Source organism: Trichomycterus rosablanca, chromosome 13, assembly GCF_030014385.1.
Source record: "Trichomycterus rosablanca isolate fTriRos1 chromosome 13, fTriRos1.hap1, whole genome shotgun sequence".
Classification (NCBI taxonomy): domain Eukaryota; kingdom Metazoa; phylum Chordata; class Actinopteri; order Siluriformes; family Trichomycteridae; genus Trichomycterus; species Trichomycterus rosablanca.
The window spans coordinates 20,960,014-20,978,740 of NC_086000.1; the positions used below are offsets into that span (position 1 = coordinate 20,960,014).

Genomic DNA, 18,727 nt, shown 5'->3' on the forward strand with positions numbered 1-18,727 from the left:
TGCACTGTGCATGTTATACCCTACTGCTATGTATTTGGAGGTAGTTATGAGATAAGAAAAATTGTGACAGGAAAAATACCTATATTTATGCATTTAAAATTTTTTTAAGAAAAATAATATTAATTAAAATCGATTTTGGAAGTCTCACATAAGAATTACTAAGACCCAAAACCACTGAGTGCCTAAACCCTGGCACGATTGGCTGTGCCTTTATGGGAGTGAAAATTTCGTTGTGACAGTACAATTGCAGCCTCTGTTGTCTCGGCAAGGTGCCTGCTCTAGCACTGGATGATCTAGAGAACTTGGTGTGTCTCTCACGATGTAGCTCTCTCTGAGACTTTATTGCAGGCTAGTGAACAGAGCCAGCAATAGCACCCTTGTTGGAGAGCGCACGTGATAGTCATAGCCCTCAGTTCAATTGTATTGCATCCTTCTGTCAGAGTCACTCATGGCACTGGCTCTAAACGATTTACCGTTATGAAGTGAACATGGCTGGATATGCTTGGACTGGTGTGCAAACAACGTTTTTATAGAGACATTTGTTTTAAGCAGATGTTTTTGGTTTACAGAAATGTAATGTGATGGAGCTGGCCTTACCTGTCAGTCACAGATCAGCAGCAGCATGCCATAAATTAACTCAAGGCGTTCTGCTACGCAGCTAGGCATACTTACTGTTTAAATGCTCGCTTGTGTAAGTGTATTTTTACCAGCCTGAACAAAGAGAGGAATGGGAAAAGATAGCTCAGAAAAGTGTGCAGAAACCCCAGGAGAGTGAAGCTGTATGCCTGAAGGCAGACTCATAGAGCTGCTCTCTGTAGACTAGTTCAAACTGACTTTAATGAAAGACTCCCCTCACTGCTTATTGAGCTTACAGACACACTCCACCGTCTTCAGCTACACAGAACAGTACACCTGTACACACAGGCTCACGGTTTTTATTGTTAACACTTTTATAACTAATGTGATGTGGTTCACTAAGCTGAGCTAGTGTTCTGTTATTGATAATGATCTGTTAATTAATGTTGATGCATTTAGGACAGATTAGTAGATAAGTGTTTTTTATTATTTAAACATGCTCATTTACTCAACCAGTTTTCAGTCTGTAGCTCTTTTTTTAAACAACAGATAACACATTTGCATTAAAAATGTATAAATTATTGGTATTTTAGACAACCAAGGTAAAAATGATCGGTAATAGATTTAAAACCATTATTTGAAGCTATTATTTCTAGAAATTGATGTCAATAACAGGTAAATGAGCTATAGAGTTAAAACCAAAACAAATTGTATAAACTATGATAAAAATTTTTAATACTGCTTCAGAATATGGAATTGATTTTAGTATTAAAATAAAAATTAGGATATCGCATTAACCTTGGCAAAATGTTAACAATATAAATAAGTCAGGGTTATGTGCTTATATTTTAATTTTATGTTATCATGTTTGTTGTGTCATGTGCGTTATGAATACCTGTTAAATGCTCTTTGACTTCAATTTGGGGGTACAATTTTACTTTGGGGGTTCTTAAAAGAACACTTTTAAGAACACTTAAGAATTAAATTATTTTTGTGGCTCAAGCAAGGTGGTCACCGCTTTACAGACAATACAAACACTAGCCAACTTAGCCTAGTAACAGGAGCTCTGCATTTAGCCAACATTCAGTCTTTTCTCAGTGCTTTCTCACTCATTCATAAAAGGCCTGTCTTAACGATAATACCCCAATGGCCTGCAAGGACTTTTCCATAAAGCAATTTCACGGGTGTAAATGACTTACTTTTATGTGACGATGACTCCCCCTGCCTCTCCTGCTGTGAGTGGGAGCTGTGTTGGGTAAAGGGTATCTGAAAGGTAGCTGCTATTATGGAACGGATCCAAGTGATTAAACGGAAGTGAAGGACAGAGGCCCGGCATAGAAAGAGAGAGAGACTAAGTGAGAGAGGGAGAGAGCCCATCCTCCAGGCTAGCCTGAGGCTTCAGGAAAGAACAGCCAGATTAAAGATACCGTATTCCTTTTAATGCCTCCAAAGGCTGCAGATGACTCAAGCACAGAAAAAGAGAGAGAGAGAGAGAGAGAGAGAACGAAGGGGCGGCTTCATTACCACTAAATCAATAGCGCAAGCAGGTCCTGATTGATTTAATGGCAATGTAAGTGAAAGGGGTTAAAAATAAGGCTCACCTGCACAGCGGCAGCGCCCGGCAGAGTCTTGGCTGCAGCGTATTGATGGCAATGCAGATGAGAGCAGCTCATTAGTGGAGGAGCAGGCAAAAAATCAGCCTGGAGTGTATACACATGAAATTTAACTAGACTGTTTTACTGGCAACTTTTGAAAACCTAATATAAGTCTAGATCTTTAAATGTAAACTACTTGTAATTGAATAGCGTATATTGTACTTTTAAATGAACCGAAGCACTGGATTTGGTTAAGCTCCTTGTAATTCTTAATATTCTGGACCATAAAGTGATGAAATGAAGAAGGTTATATGTAGAAAGGATATGTCCTCTGGCTGTGCTCAACTTCTAAGAGAACAGTGTTTTGTCTCAGGTTTTTGTTTGTTTTACTGGCAACGTATTTTGTTATTGAGCTCAAGTCACTTAATATAGCCTGGAATGATTTATTAAACAATGTTATTAGTCTGTAATTACTGGTCTTGTTTTTGTGTAAATCATTCTCTTGAAGGATCTATTATTGTGAGCACATAAGCATTATTTGTGGCTGTAATTGCCTTAAGAATATAAATTCTGACCATTTAAGCTTTACAGAGAAATGATGAATGCAAATACATATTGTTTAAGATAACCATTTAGCAAATAATTTAGCCAAATTGATTGTAACGCAATGCCACATTGTCTTAAGTAGCCTCAGTCTGGAACACAAAGTAGGAGACGGTGCAAGCAGCCACAGCGCACTCTGCTGAGCCAAAGGGGAACTGTGTGCACTTACATTGAGGCAGCTCAAACAATAGGGCTGATCTTTCTGCTCTGAAATTAGATATCATAAGCTGTAGTGATTTTAAAACCATAACATTACATCACCACTTAATAAAGTTACTGGCAAAACATTTGTTTTATGCTTGTATTGACTGTAATCGTAATAGTTTTCTGTTTTTTTTCTCCCTGTAGTAATGAATAAGGGTCAGTGCGTGACCAAATACTACCGCTGGATCCAGAAGAATGGTGGCTACATTTGGATTCAGTCTAGTGCTACTATTGCTATCAATGCCAAGAATGCCAATGAGAAGAACATCATCTGGGTGAACTACGTGCTTAGGTAAACAGGGCAATTTCAGTTTAAGTGTTATCCCAAATTACTGTGATGCTTTTTTTGTCGATTCCCATCAGAAAGGTAAAGGATTTCCATTTGTGATTGCGAGACGGCAACAGGCAAATAAATAGATCTCTGTAAGCCTCTATTTAATCTCCTTTCCTTTTGTGGCATGAGCCGTGTCTTAGCCCGGGATCATTAGAGAGGTGTGGGCTTCAGAGAACACTGGATCAATCAGGATGTTTAAAATGTTAAGTCAAGTCAAGTCAACTTTATTTATATAGCGCTTTTTACAATATACATTGTCTCAAAGCAACTTTACAAAATCCAGGACCAACAGATACAAAAACCCCTGTTGAGCAAGCCGAGGGCGACTGTGGCAAGGAAAAACTCCCTGAAAATTACAGGAAGAAACCTTGAGAGGAACCAGACTCAGCAGGGCCCATCCTTCTTGGGTGGTCTGGAGGATACTTTAAATAAATACACGATTTACACAAATCATACAAACACAGAATTGAATGATCTAAAAGTCATACAGTGGTAATAAATAGATAAATAAACAATTAAATAATAATAGAGTTGTTATCCGCTCTAGTCTTCAATAAAGTCTGTAGTGATTTCTTGTCGTTGCAATTACTCCAGACCCGTCACATCTGACAGGAGCAGCATCGTTGTCCCGGCAGTCTCGACTTTAATCCTTAACCTCGGCGGGTAAACAGGTTTCCATCAGAATGCCCTCGGGGTAAAACAACAGAGAATGTAGTTAATAATGTACAATGCTAGTTGACAAACAGTTTTACAGAGAGTTTTAGACTCCGGCAGCCCTAATTATTACAGCATAACTAAAAGGGAGAGCGAGCAGGTAACAAGGTCATGAAGGCTTTCACAGGACATCAGCGCCCACCTCTCCTACCCAAACCAGAGTGATTGGACAAGAGAGGCAGAACGACAGCGACCCAACATCCCTGATCACCACAAGTTTCTATGACCAAGAACCCCCAAGCTCTGCGCCTTTGTCTATATTAATCAAAAGCCTGAGAAAATAAATATGTTTTCAGTTTAGACTTAAACATTGAGACTGTGTCCGAATACCGAACAGAGGCAGGAAGATTATTCCAAAGTTGTGGAGCTTTGTAAGAAAATGCTCTTCCACCAGCTTTGGTCTTTTTAATTTTAGGAACTATAAGTAACCCTGCATCTTGTGAACGAAGTGGACGCGCTGGGTTGTAGTAATTAATAAGCTCACTCAGATACTGTGGAGCCAGACCATGTAGCGCTTTATAGGTTAGTAAAAGTATTTTGTAATCAATGCGAAATTTAACTGGCAGCCAGTGTAGAGATGATAGAACAGGAGTGATATGATCAAATTTTTTAGTTCTAGTTAGCACTCGAGCTGCTGCATTTTGAACTAACTGGAGTTTGTTTATGGATCTACCAGAGCATCCAGTTAGAAGAGCATTACAATAATCTAACCAAGAAGTTATAAACGCATGGATCAGTTTTTCGGCGTCATTAACAGATAGTATATTTCTTATTTTAGAGATATTACGCAAATGATAGAAAGCAACTCTAGTAATATTATTAATGTGTGTATCAAAGGAGAGATCTGAATCTATTGTGACACCTAAGTTTTTTACATCTGGGCTGGGAGTAACAGAGAACGTGTTTAAGTTTAGCACCAGGTTAGACAACTTGTCTCTTGCAGCTTTAGAGCCAACAAGTAAAACCTCAGTTTTATCTGAATTAAGTAAAAGAAAATTACACGACATCCAGTTTTTTATGTCGTTTACACAATCTTCTATCTTACTGATTGTGTCAGTATCATTTGGTTTGGCTGATATATACAGCTGAGTGTCATCTGCATAGCAGTGAAAGTTTATGCCATGTTTATGAATAATTTCACCTAGTGGAAGCATATAGAGTGTAAATAATAGCGGTCCAAGTTAAGGTGCTGGAAGTGTAGTGGAAGTTTATTCTATCCTCTTTCAGGCTGCTGGAACCTGATTTTCCTTTTTCTGTCTCTATATTATGACAGTAATCCAGAATACAAAGACACACCCATAGACATCACGCAGCTTCCCAACCTGCCAGGGAAAGCCTCAGAGTCCTCGGAAACGTCTGACTCAGAGTCCGAATCAAAAGAGAACTCAGGTACAGTATACTTTCACCTCTGACTCATAAGATCTAGTTTGTCTAATGTGTTAACACACCACTGCAATCACTTAAAGCACAGTGCGGGTCTCCATACGAAATACTGCTCTGTGTGGGAACCCAACACTGGCAGATCGTAAGAAGTGGCTAGCAACCAGGCATGTGATGGTCTTCAGTGCTTCTTACAATTAGGAATTAAAAATGACTATGTTAGGGGGGAAAACATCTAGTTTAGTCAAGGCTCACAACCAAAAAGTGGTGTTTAACTATGAAAATGAGTAAAAAAAGAAATTCTTACATGCACACATCATTTAACCATAGACCAATCAAATGTGTAGCTCATGTGTTATCAAACTTTTTGTTTTTTTATGTTACCATGTGTACAAATTTGCAACATTTACAAATCTGCCAACATATTTTATGTACAAATGTTACTGCCCAGCTTTGGCAGCAAGAATGCCTAAAATCTTAAATCGGTGGTGCTTTCTACCAGCAAGAAATGGCAAACAGGTTCCAGCATAGCTGGCATTTTAGAACTTGGTGCAGTTTTATTTGATTCCTGTTTTATTGCATCACATCGCTATTTATTATGTAACAGAAATTAGTTGCTTAAAAAATTCATAATTGTTTTGTAAAATAGTAAAAAAAAATTAATTAGGAAACAGTGATCTATCACACACAAGTTAATGTAATTTGATTATGCCATATAAATAATGTTATGGTCTAAAGGGCTAAAAATAGAATGCATTTTTTCTGCCTGCAAGTTAGAAAAACACAAGGTTTCAGAAGTCCTAGTAAGCCTGGTTAAAATCTTGATTAAGCTTAGGGAGTCAATTGGAAATATTAATTATGCATTCCAGCAGTAGACGGAGTGTGATTCCAGAGATGGGCTTAGGGGCATTGAGGAAATAGAACTGATTGACAGACTGGGCATGGTGCCAGGCCACTTGTCCCCTTGCACCCCAGCATGGCCAGCCCTTTGCCTGCCTTTATCACAAAGGTCTGTCTGTACTGTCTGTGCCAGCTGTAGCTCGATAATGCCCTTCCTTCCTTTCTGACATTAGTTTTTCCCTTTCCCTCCCCTTTGCACTTAAGTGTAATGCATTACACAACAATACACAAGTTTAAGAAACTTGTAATGCCGCTCAAGTGGCGCAGTGGTACAACACACTAGCACACCAGAGCAGGCATTTGGAACTCATCGGTTCGAAACTCAGCTCTGCCATACGACTGGGCTGGGCAGCTACATGAACAACAATTGGCTGTTGTTCATAGGGTACGATAAGCCAGATAAGGACTCCTCATAACTGAGCGAATTACGACCTCTGCTGGCTGGTTGATGGCGTGCGTCTGCATAGAATCAAGGAATAATGCTCTCCATTATGAATTATCGCCTCATTCAGCTGAAAAGATGAAGTCAGCTGCTGCACACGTGTCAGAGGGGGCGTGTGTCAGTTTGCTGTCCTCAATCGGGGCGGGGGTCAGCACCAGTAGGGAGCAAGCATAACGCAATTGGGTAAAAATTGGATGCACTAAAAATCGGGAGAAAAAGGGAGAAAATGCATTTTAAAAAAAGAAACTTGTGTAAAACAGGCTAGATGTCCAGTGCACACTATATTACTCAGCCATTTGTAACAATCACTATATGATCACAAGAGAGTGAAAAAATATTCAGTCTCTGATGAAGGTTCTTACGACAATAAATAGGAAAACGTATCTTATGGAAAAGTGCAGTAACAAAAAATACAAATAACAAATTCTATAAAAGACTCTTAAGGAAACAAGTTATAAATTCAGTTTGCTTGGATGCAGAAAACAAATGCTATATATGCAAGTATGGTTGGTTTTTATGTTAATTGAAAAACATTGACGTTTATTTTTTTTAGACAATTTGTATAAAATGTGATATATATTTGTATCTGATAGATTGGGGATGCAGCTGTTGAATATAGCTTATAATCATAATCAGGACTGAAACGTTGCCTGTTTCTATATCGGCTCGTTTGGGTTACATCATTAACATAACATTTTATATGCTCAGCTTTAGGAGTGGATCTATTTCACCCATGCAATCCACACCCAAGCTTCCTTTAGTGAAATGAGCTTTGAAGCTAGCCAAATTAATAGTTCTACACAGTTAGCAAACTAGCAATGTCTGAGTTTTTTAGGGGATACATGATCCTATTATAAGTTCTGCTAAGTCCCCTCTTTGGGAAATCGACCACTAATTAAGCTGTGAGGTCCAACATTTTTCTTAGTTGTGCACTTAGTTTTGCTATAAAGTTAATGTTGCTTCTTTTTCTCCCAGAAGACAACGAGAACGCCAAGTTGGATGGCAAAGGAAACCAGTCTTCAGAAAATAGTGAAGGGCCAGAGTCGAGCAATAAGAAGTCAACGGGGCGTTCTGAGCAAGAGACGAGGCATCAGGAGGACGACAGCTCCAGTAATGCCGAGAGCCAGGAGAGTGAGGACAGCCTGGAGCCCTCCGACTGCGATGTCGAGCACAAGCAAAGTCGCCTGTCCCAGCTCAGCGGCCTGCCTATTAAAGTGGAGCATTATGGTGATGGAGAGGTGGCAGAGCTGCACAATTCACTTGCATCCTCATCTGAAGAGGAGTATGACGACGATGACGAGGAGGAGGATGATGATGTAGGGGGCATGAAGGACTGCAGCAGCAGTGGGGAACTGAGTAGCCCATTGGCAAGTAAACAGCAGAAGAGAAGGAAAAGAAGGAAAAAGCAGAAATGGGAGGGAAGTCGTCAACGCCTGCGTCTCTCGCCCCCGGACAATGAAACAGCTAGCCCGAGTGCCCTAGAGCCAGCACTAGGTGAGCAGCCCCCATTACTGCCACCCCCATCACCCACCACCGCCTCAGTGCTCAAGATCAAAACAGAGATGGGTGAGCCAATCAACTTTGACAATGACAGCAGCATCTGGAACTTCCCACCTAATCGGGAGATCTCACGCAACGAGTCACCCTTTAGCATGACCAAGCCACCAAGTGGCCATGATTCCTTCTCCTCCAGCATCCCCGAATCAGTCCTCACGCCTCCAGGCACGGAGGGAGGAGCAGGCATTAGGAAACCCAGCTTCATCAACAACAGCAGTAGCAGCAGTAACAGTGCTCCCACCTCAGTCAGCCTGGCACCCCCTCCCTCCAACTCTTCAACTTCCGACCCCCTTTCACCCCCACTCTCAGCCTCACCGCGTGATAAGCAGCAGGGTACACCCACTTCCCAGAATTCCCTGCTTTACAGTGGTGACTTAGAAGCCCTACAACGGCTGCAGACAGGCAACGTCATGCTCCCCTTAGTACAGCGAGTTGCAGGCACACTGGCCGCCACCAGCACAGTAGCAGCGCCACGTGTCTACACTGCAGGTACTATTCGCTACGCACCCGCTGACGTCACACTGGCAGTGCAGGGCAACCTTCTGCCCAGTGCCCACACTGCAGTCAATTTTATGGACGTGAATAGCCCTGGATTTGGTATCGATGCCAAAACGCCCATGGAGATGCTCTATCACCATGTGCACCGACTCAACATGTCAGGCCCGTTCGGTGGCGTGGGCACCGGTGCCAGCCTTGCACAGATGCCCACTGCCAACGTCTTTACCACGGCAGAGGGACTTTTCTCTACGCTTCCCTTCCCTGTCTATAGCAACGGCATTCACACAACACAGACTCTCGAGCGCAAAGAGGATTGAAGCAAAACACTGAGACCATATTACTGTGTTCAACTCAAATCAAGAGACTCTTTTGAGGCCTATGACTGTGTTTCAAGTTGGGGGGATGAAATGTTTTAGCACTTTGAATTTCAAGCAGTTACGCTTGTATTATTGAAACAAATGGTTTCTCTTCCTGTGACTTTCTATACTTCTTTTTCTGTCCTTTCTCTAGAGCCAATGATGTTTTCTCTAAACAAATTAACAGGCTCGTCTCTGTTTCAGAGTTTTATAAGCCACAGAAAAGAATCACCAATCTTTGCTGTGTGCTTTTTCTGTGGTAAAATAAGGTGTACTTTTTTGACTTCATTACACTGCATCCTTTTAGGATGGCTTGTATATTTAATGGTAATTCAGAAAGGAAATTGATAATAAAAGAAGCTTTTTCTTTATTAGTTTGATGTGATCAAGGTCGACGCAGAGAAAAGGATGTTACCCTGTTTGACATAGTTAAAAGGGTTTTAGAGTTCCTAACGAGGGATTAGAATTTTAGAAATAATGCTTTTCTCCATTTTTTTATAACTCAGATTTAACTTACAAATCATGCATTCAAAATAAAGCAATTTTAGCCGGGTATTGACCTGAACCGAATGTTACCACAAACTCCAGGACTTTGGATCAGGTCAGTGTGAGATTCCTTCGCTTCCATCATCCTTTTGCAAATCCATGGTGCTATCATCAACTAACTCTCACTCAGAAAGCTGATGTAGGTACTGTTTCAGAGTTTGACAAATGACCGCTTAAGGGTTTTTCTACTCGGACCTCTGACAGACAGATTCATTTTTTAATGCTCATCCCCTGCAGAGAGTGGATATGCGTTTGGCTGTGGCTCAATTTGATTGAGTCAAAACAAAAAGAAAGAAATTTGAACCAGGCTGTGAATCACTTCTTACCTCTCAGTGTAACTGAGGCTAATCTTGCATCATAAACTTGAAAATGAATGTGAAACTACTCACAAGCTTCTCTCAGTTTTTTACTCTTGACATTTGAAGCCTCGTCCATTTTTCCATCAGTATCATAAAATCCGTTTCCCCACACTTCCTCATGAACTGTGAAAGCCACATATCAACAAGATTGTAATAAGGACTTGACATTTTTAATCAAACGTGTGTTTTGAGAAATCACATTCCTAATTTTTTCCACTATTGCCAAAAAAATACCGTCACAGTTTGGTGTTAAGACACTGTGAATTTGTTTGGAAAAAAATAAGAAGTAATAAAAAGGAAGAAAACTGTCGCTCCATTTTTTGGCAGCCATCCATCATGTCATCTATTACCAAGCGTGATAAAAACGTAAACGTGTATAATGTGTAAGTGTCATTGGCTGTCAGTCCTCATAGCGATTTCAGTGTTTGTTACTATATGCAGTATATACCGAGCTGATGTAGCTGTTTCGTCCTTTGTCCTCTCTGTGCTAGTGTGGGCTTGGTGGGAAACACTTGTTTCCTCCTCCACCCCCCTACAGTCTTAGTGAACCAGTGGAGGCTAGTGGATTTCGTGTGGTGGCCTTCCAATGTTGTGTCACCTTTTTGCTGCTTCTTTTTTGTCTGTACTACTCTTCTGTTTTGCTATTGCTTTGCTGTCGTGTAGTCTACAAACCTCTCTCTTCCTCAGAGATAAAAAAGACTCTTAACTAGCTCAAAGGTTTAAGGAGCCATTTTTGCCACTGGGGAATTCTGGGATTTCAGTCTCCAGCTTAATACTGATGAAGATAAAACTGAAGTAGCATTAAGACTTCATGTCTGAAACCTCAAAAGCCTAAGTTGTGAAACATTCCCAGAGTCCCTTGTGCTTCTCATGTGCATTGGGTGTATTTCATTGGTTTCCACCATCCTGTTGACTTCAAGGACCCTGCAACTCGGAAAGTGGGAAAAAAAGATGACTGTATTTCAGGAATATAAACAATTTTAAAGATTTCTAACAAACTAAAAGAAAAATGTTCACACTATAAAATCTATTTTTATAGGTGTTTTGGAAATGCATGTTTACTATGTTGATTGTTTCGTTTACGTGATTTTCTTTGCTACAGCAGCTTTGCCAGCGTTCAGTGTTTTCAAGTCTGTCCAGCAAAGAAATAGGAGGAGCCTTTTTTGTCTTTTTACTAAATGAGGCTACACTCCTACATCAGGAAACTCGTCTCTGTGGTTTCTAGGAAGATGTGTTGTTACTCAAAGCCAGGTCATAATGTTTTTAAAACCGAGAGCTGCTGTTTGAGTAGTTGCAGGATCCTAGAGTTTTAGTTTTTTTTTTTTTTTTACATTTTTAAATATCGTGCTGTAAAGGAGGGGCAGCTCAAAAACACTGTGAACCAGGAAATACACCCATATGTGACAAACAGAACAGTGGGCCGAGCTGTCAAAATGTTTCTGTGTTGTGTCAAAATTATTGCTGGTGATTTCATTTTGAACTAATCTCAGCTGCTGTCAGATAAATAGTGTTAAAAATTACAATATGATAAATCATTTCATTACTTGTGAAAACTGTGTCTGTGTTTTTAACTATTTCTTGTACAATTATACAGATTCTTTTATGGGGAACTTGGTGCCAAGTAGATGAATACAGGAGAAAGGGATTCTCTGAGTATCAATGTTAACAGTGTTATAAATTCTAAATACAAACAAATTAAACTTTTAAAAAGAGAAACTATGGTATTTTTGTTTGCGTTTATGATTTAAACAAAAAAACTTAACTGAATCTAATTGAGTGCCTGGCTTGTTTTTTAAACATCGTTTTATTTACTATGAATGATGCTGCACTTCAGAATGTACACACTTCATGACACAGCAGGGTTGTTTTATACTTTTGTAGGTTTTCATCAGTTTAATCAAACATGTCATTCATGATTCTCTTTCTGTAACAGTTTTTACCATCTTACAGGTGCCATTTTCATAATAAACTTGATCAGATTTGTTACTATCTGGCATTTTTTCTTTTCCATTCAGATCATCACTCAGACACATCACTGACTTTTTTCTTCACATCTCTTTTTATTTGCTTCCTTTATATTTGTTTTTATCCTGACAGGTTCAATGCAGTGGCCAGCACATCTTTAGTTTGTGTTGTAGTTCCAGAGGGATTAGGACCAAAGGTTTAGTTCCCATCATGATGAGTCCACACCCTAAGTCAGAATGCACGCTTGTAGAACATTGCATTTAAATTCCAGGTTCTTTAACATATCATGTTGGTAGTAATTAAAACTATTTCTTTTGTTTAACAAGGTAACTGGTTTAAATATTGCTCTATCATACAGTAACCTTCAGTTAAGGTTTTTAAATCTAGAGTAGTAGATAAAGTAGATAACCAATATCTCACCGTACCTCAAACAGCAACACTGAATATGTGTGAGACTTTCTGTGGTTTATTTTAGGTAGTTCTGTCAAAAGTATCACTTTAAGGGTATAACATATCATATGCTGATATTCGCAAGAGTATAGTATCTATTACATATTGTACATACTGTATATGACATAACATTTACAACAGTTTATGAGAACATTTTTTTTGTGTTTTAATTTTTTCCCACATTTACTTTTTAGGAATAATGTGTTCATTCTAGTTTTTTTTTTTTACTTTCATGTCTGGTTTCAAGTAAAAGATCTTCAAATAGTTCAGGTAGCTGCGTAGCTGATATGAGTAAACAGTGAATACTCACTGCACATTATGTAACATCATTGGAACCGTAAAACTTTAAAATGTTGGTGTCCCAAAATTCACGCAAGAAGTAATTTTGATAGAGAACACAGGTTTTTAATTAAAAATTGTACATTTTTAATTGATTCATAAAGTATACAGTATAGGGTTATGTATGGAATAGCATATCGGGTAAATGGCCTCCACGGCTTTGCTGGCACATACGCACTCTTTTGTCGAAATTTTCCATGACCGTTTTGCATAAATGTGGCTGAATTTCGTTGATACAGCGCACAATTTCCTCCTTCAAGGCGTGGGTGGTCGTGGGCTTGATGGCATAAACCTTAGACTTCAAAAAAACCCAAAGAAAAAAGTCCAACGGCGTTAAATCGCATGATCTGGGCGGCCAATTCTGATCACCAAAACGGGAAATTACACGACCAGGAAATGACTCATGCAGTAATTGAATTGTTTCTCGGGCTGTATGGCATGTGGCACCGTCTTGTTGAAACCACATGTCGTCCACATCCATATCTTGCAATTTAGGCACAAAAAGCTGGATTATCATGTCGCGATAGCGAGCACCATTAACTGTTATTGCCTGACCAGACGCATTTTCGAAGAAGAATGGTCCGATGATGCCTCCAGCCCAAAATCCGCACCAAACAGTGACACGTTGTGGATGCATTTGTTTCTCAACAATCACTCGTGGATTTTCTGAACCCCAAATGCGACAATTTTGACAATTAATGAAGCCATCAAGATGAAAATGAGCCTCATCACTGAAGATGACTTTGTTCGAAAAATCTGCATCCACTTGTTGTTGTTCCAAAATCCATTCAACAAACTCTCTTCGCTGTGCGTGGTCAGTAGGCTTCAGTTCTTGACTCAATTGAACTTTGTAAGCATGAAGATTCAAATCTTTCGTGAGAATACGCTGTAGAGAGCTTCTGGAAATGTTCAATTCTTGACCACGGTGCCGAATTGATGTTCCTGGACTCTCAGCAACACTCTCACGAACTGCTTTGATGTTTTGTGTTGAACGACTTGTTGAAGGACGGCCAGAGTGTCTAAGATCACTAATTGATCCAGTCTCCCTGAATTTTTTAATTAATCTCTTCACAGTTGATGAAGTTAAATCACTATTCCGACTATATTTTGTACGAAAATTGCGAACTGTAGCTGCCAAACCTTCATTATTTTTAAAATATTGCTCAACAATGAAAACGCGTTGTTCTTTCGTGTAGCGCTCCATTTTTAATAACCCTGAACTGTGAGCTGTCACGCTGTCTTTTTTTTTTTTTGGCAACACTGTACCGCACAAATGGCGCCAAATTCAAATCTTGCGTGAATTTTGGGACACCCTTTTATAAAGTATTTAGCTGCCAAATGTGAGACAGTAAAACAATAGATTTATGGTGTATGTGAGGGTGTTAGATTTTTTTTTTTTTTTTAGAAAACATGCTGAGATCAAATTCTGTATAATGTTTATTTTAGTTTTGAAGGCAATATTTATTGCTTGTTGATTTAATTTGATTTTACCTATATTATTTTTAATAGAAATCTTAGATATACTAAATATAGTTTATTGCCAATTAAACAATTCGTTAAACATTGTGCTTTCATTACTTTAAATGATGTGTTGTTTCTTCAAACAACACAGAAAATTCTTGCTTTCTCTTTCCACCCTCTCTTTTCTACATTATATGTTTTCACCTCCATTTCTCTTTCCCTGAGCTTCATCCCTTTCTTGTCTGACTCGAGGCGCTAAAAGGAGGTCACGGGCAAAGCCCAGTAAAAAAACTCCAGCCAACTTTAAATATTTTACGCAATTTTAAATGAAGGGCATGAATCATAGATCACAGAAGAGAGAGCCAAAGAAAAAAAAAAGCCTAGACCTGAAACCTCCCTAATGACCAGAAGCTGTCCATCTACCCATACTGTCCTTATTGGGAATCAGAGTATGCATTTATACAACGGCGTGTTAGATCTGAGTTAATCTACAATGAAAGAAAACATGAAAGAATAGAACATGCTCTCACCCACTAACAGATATGTTGTAAGTACTACACAATCGGACATTATAGATAATTTTTAAGTAATTAAAGTTTCTCTTTTTACATGTGGACAACATTTAGCAAACAGATAAAAGAAAATGTAACATTATCCCTTTACTTTTTATCCTATGAGATAACACTTATGCCTTTCTCAACTACAACCACAACTTGGCTGGCTAAGCATCACACAGGTTATAGGGGTGTCAGTTGTTTCCTCATTGCTGCTGCAGATGTGACCTCTGCTGGCTGGGTGAGGCACCTGAACAAGGGGGAGGTATCAAAGCAGTATAGCATGTACTGTATCTCTGCGAGACAGTGCCCTATGTAACTTAAAAAAAAAAAAATAATAATAAAAAGCGATCATCAATAAGGGACACTGAAAAATGCTACATTGGAAGAAAAATGGGAACAAAGCAGAAAACAGGATGCACCAGATATAAAAGTAGGGATGCAACAACCAAACAAAATAAAAGTCAATTAATATAATTCGCAACAAATTACACATCGAAGAAGCCAGTATTTTGATCACTCCATATGACCTTAACTAATCCCAAAACTGATGAGGAATTTTATTGGACATGAATTCCACATGCACTCCTTATGCACTACATTGGATACTGGATGGATTTACTCATGTAGCCAAGTAAAGCATTTAAAAATAATCTTGGTGACTATTAGCAATAGTCCTAACAAGTTTCATAGTCATTTAGACCAAAACCTAAATAAAAAGCATGTGGACTGCATGGCAGAGGAAGGTTAAAGAGTGCACGAAGTTCATTAAAACAATGCATCACATTTACTGTTTAAAAAGGCTTATGTTAACCATGCAGCAGCATCAAGTTCTCTGGACTCAGGATGGACCATCACACAGAAAATACATATTGTAATCAGACAAATTAGAATTCCAGATGCTTTTCTTTGAAGAAATGGACACTTTGAACCAAAGACAAAAAGGACCATATACATACACTGTATATTTCATTGCAGACAGGATGAACCCAAGATATTTCATGTTTTGTCTAAAACTTCATTTTATTTGTTAAAATACATCCATTCCTGCATTTTAGGCCTGCAACACATTCCAAAAAAGGTGGGACAACTAATGAGGTACAAATTTTAAATACCAATGTGATTTTTACACACACACATACATACAACAGGAACTCTTAGTAAACAGAGAATATTAGTTGATACAATCAATCTTAAGAAAGAAAAGTGTTATTTTACATAACTTTAAGTTGAAATTAAGTTATCTGGTTCTCTTGACAAATGTCTACTTGCATTATTAATTAATCCCCATCCATAGGACTTGGTGGAACATCCTTTTGCTTTGATAACCTCACAAGATCATTATTGTGGAATCTTTATCTATTCTTTTTGTGTAGTTGCTTTCACATTAAGATTTGATAGATTTCCTTATCTTTAGGGGGTTGAGTATTTCTGGTTGACTAATATAAATATATATATACAGTGTATCACCAAAGTGAGTACACCCCTCACATTTCTGCAAATATTTTATTATATCTTTTCATGGGACAACACTATAGAAATAAAACTTGGATATAACTTAGAGTAGTCAGTGTACAACTTGTATAGCAGTGTAGATTTACTGTCTTCTGAAAATAACTCAACACACAGCCATTAATGTCTAAATGGCTGGCAACATAAGTGAGTACACCCCACAGTGAACATGTCCAAATTGTGCCCAAAGTGTCAATATTTTGTGTGACCACCATTATTATCCAGCACTGCCTTAACCCTCCTGGGCATGGAATTCACCAGAGCTGCACAGGTTGCTACTGGAATCCTCTTCCACTCCTCCATGATGACATCACGGAGCTGGTGGATGTTAGACACCTTGAACTCCTCCACCTTCCACTTGAGGATGCGCCACAGGTGCTCAATTGGGTTTAGTCCATCACCTTTACCTTCAGCTTCCTCAGCAAGGCAGTTGTCATCTTGGAGGTTGTGTTTGGGGTCGTTATCCTGTTGGAAAACTGCCATGAGGCCCAGTTTTCGAAGGGAGGGGATCATGCTCTGTTTCAGAATGTCACAGTACATGTTGGAATTCATGTTTCCCTCAATGAACTGCAGCTCCCCAGTGCCAGCAACACTCATGCAGCCCAAGACCATGATGCTACCACCACCATGCTTGACTGTAGGCAAGATACAGTTGTCTTGGTACTTCTCACCAGGGCGCCGCCACACATGCTGGACACCATCTGAGCCAAACAAGTTTATCTTGGTCTCGTCAGACCACAGGGCATTCCAGTAATCCATGTTCTTGGACTGCTTGTCTTCAGCAAACTGTTTGCTGCCTTTCTTGTGCGTCAGCTTCCTTCTGGGATGACGACCATGCAGACCGAGTTGATGCAGTGTGCGGCGTATGGTCTGAGCACTGACAGGCTGACCTCCCACGTCTTCAACCTCTGCAGCAATGCTGGCAGCACTCATGTGTCTATTTTTTAAAGCCAACCTCTGGATATGACGCCGAACACGTGGACTCAACTTCTTTGGTCGACCCTGGCGAAGCCTGTTCCGAGTGGAACCTGTCCTGGAAAACCGCTGTATGACCTTGGACACCATGCTGTAGCTCAGTTTCAGGGTGTTAGCAATCTTCTTATAGCCTAGGCCATCTTTGTGGAGAGCAACAATTCTATTTCTCACATCCTCAGAGAGTTCTTTGCCATGAGGTGCCATGTTGAATATCCAGTGGCCAGTATGAGAGAATTGTACCCAAAACACCAAATTTAACAGCCCTGCTCCCCATTTACACCTGGGACCTTGACACATGACACCAGGGAGGGACAACGACACATTTGGGCACAATTTGGACATGTTCACTGTGGGGTGTACTCACTTATGTTGCCAGCTATTTAGACATTAATGGCTGTGTGTTGAGTTATTTTCAGAAGACAGTAAATCTACACTGCTATACAAGCTATACACTGACTACTCTAAGTTATATCCAAGTTTCATGTCTATAGTGTTGTCCCATGAAAAGATATAATGAAATGTTTGCAGAAATGTGAGGGGTGTACTCACTTTTGTGATACACTGTATATATACTGTATATAATGTGTGTGTGGGGGGGGGGGTGTTTGTGTGTGTTTGAGTGTGTTTGATTTAAATTGATTTTTTGTTTTCTACATAATTTGAATTGAAAACTAGCACTTAGAAATGTTCTAAAGCTACTTAGGGCAACTACGAGAGTTTTGTAGAGGCTAAACCATAAATGTGACAAAACATAAGCCACCATGCATACTGCCATGGCACATGGCTGACAAATTTCCAAACGTGAACAAACTGCATTATTAGAGAGGAACAGCAGTCACAGGTGGAATCTCACTAACCAGGATTAGCAGACTTTATACAGCCATAAAATAATCACAGACTTGATGAAGCACCTCTATGAGCCTCTATTTTTAGCCTTTTTAGTAGCTTTACAAACCTAAAATTATGATGGGAGATTTAGATGCATAATATGAAGTAAGCAACCCAAAACCTGAACCTACATCAGATCAAGAAGTCTTGAGAACACCAAAAGGTGCCTTAAACTCACGCTATCGTCTGATATTTATCTATGGTCAAACATCCATACTGCCATCTAGTGGAAATCATTTAGTCCAATATACGTAGCTTTGCATTGTCTTAGAACAAGTCAAGTCAAGTCAACTTTATTTATATAGCGCTTTTTACAATAGACATTGTCTCAAAGCAACTTTACAGAATCCAGGACCAACAGATACAAAAACCCCTTGATGGTTTTATTGAGGCTCAGTGCTGTACAGTGAGCTGTGAAGTATGATGGAGGAGGAAGAATAACGGTTCGGACTGTTTTTATTGCTCTGCGCCCTTTAATACCAGTGAAGAGGGGTCTTAATATTACACTAACCACCATGA

The 18,727-nt window shown here is 39.4% G+C and overlaps 1 protein-coding gene across 4 annotated transcripts in view; it reads left to right on the forward strand.

Moving 5' to 3' along the window:
- Positions 1-12,035, forward strand: part of LOC134325793 (neuronal PAS domain-containing protein 3) — a 305,263-nt gene extending 293,228 nt beyond the window's left edge. For 3 of the 4 annotated variants that reach the window (XM_063008026.1, XM_063008029.1, XM_063008030.1), the window contains 3 exons: positions 3,123-3,270; positions 5,300-5,415; positions 7,724-12,035. In XM_063008026.1, the coding sequence (XP_062864096.1) occupies positions 3,123-3,270; positions 5,300-5,415; positions 7,724-9,120 (1,661 nt within the window). In that variant the 3' untranslated portion in view covers positions 9,121-12,035. The remainder of the gene's footprint in view (positions 1-3,122; positions 3,271-5,299; positions 5,416-7,723) is intronic. The other variant, XM_063008028.1, reaches the window with a different exon arrangement.
- The last annotated feature ends 6,692 nt before the right edge of the window (positions 12,036-18,727 follow it).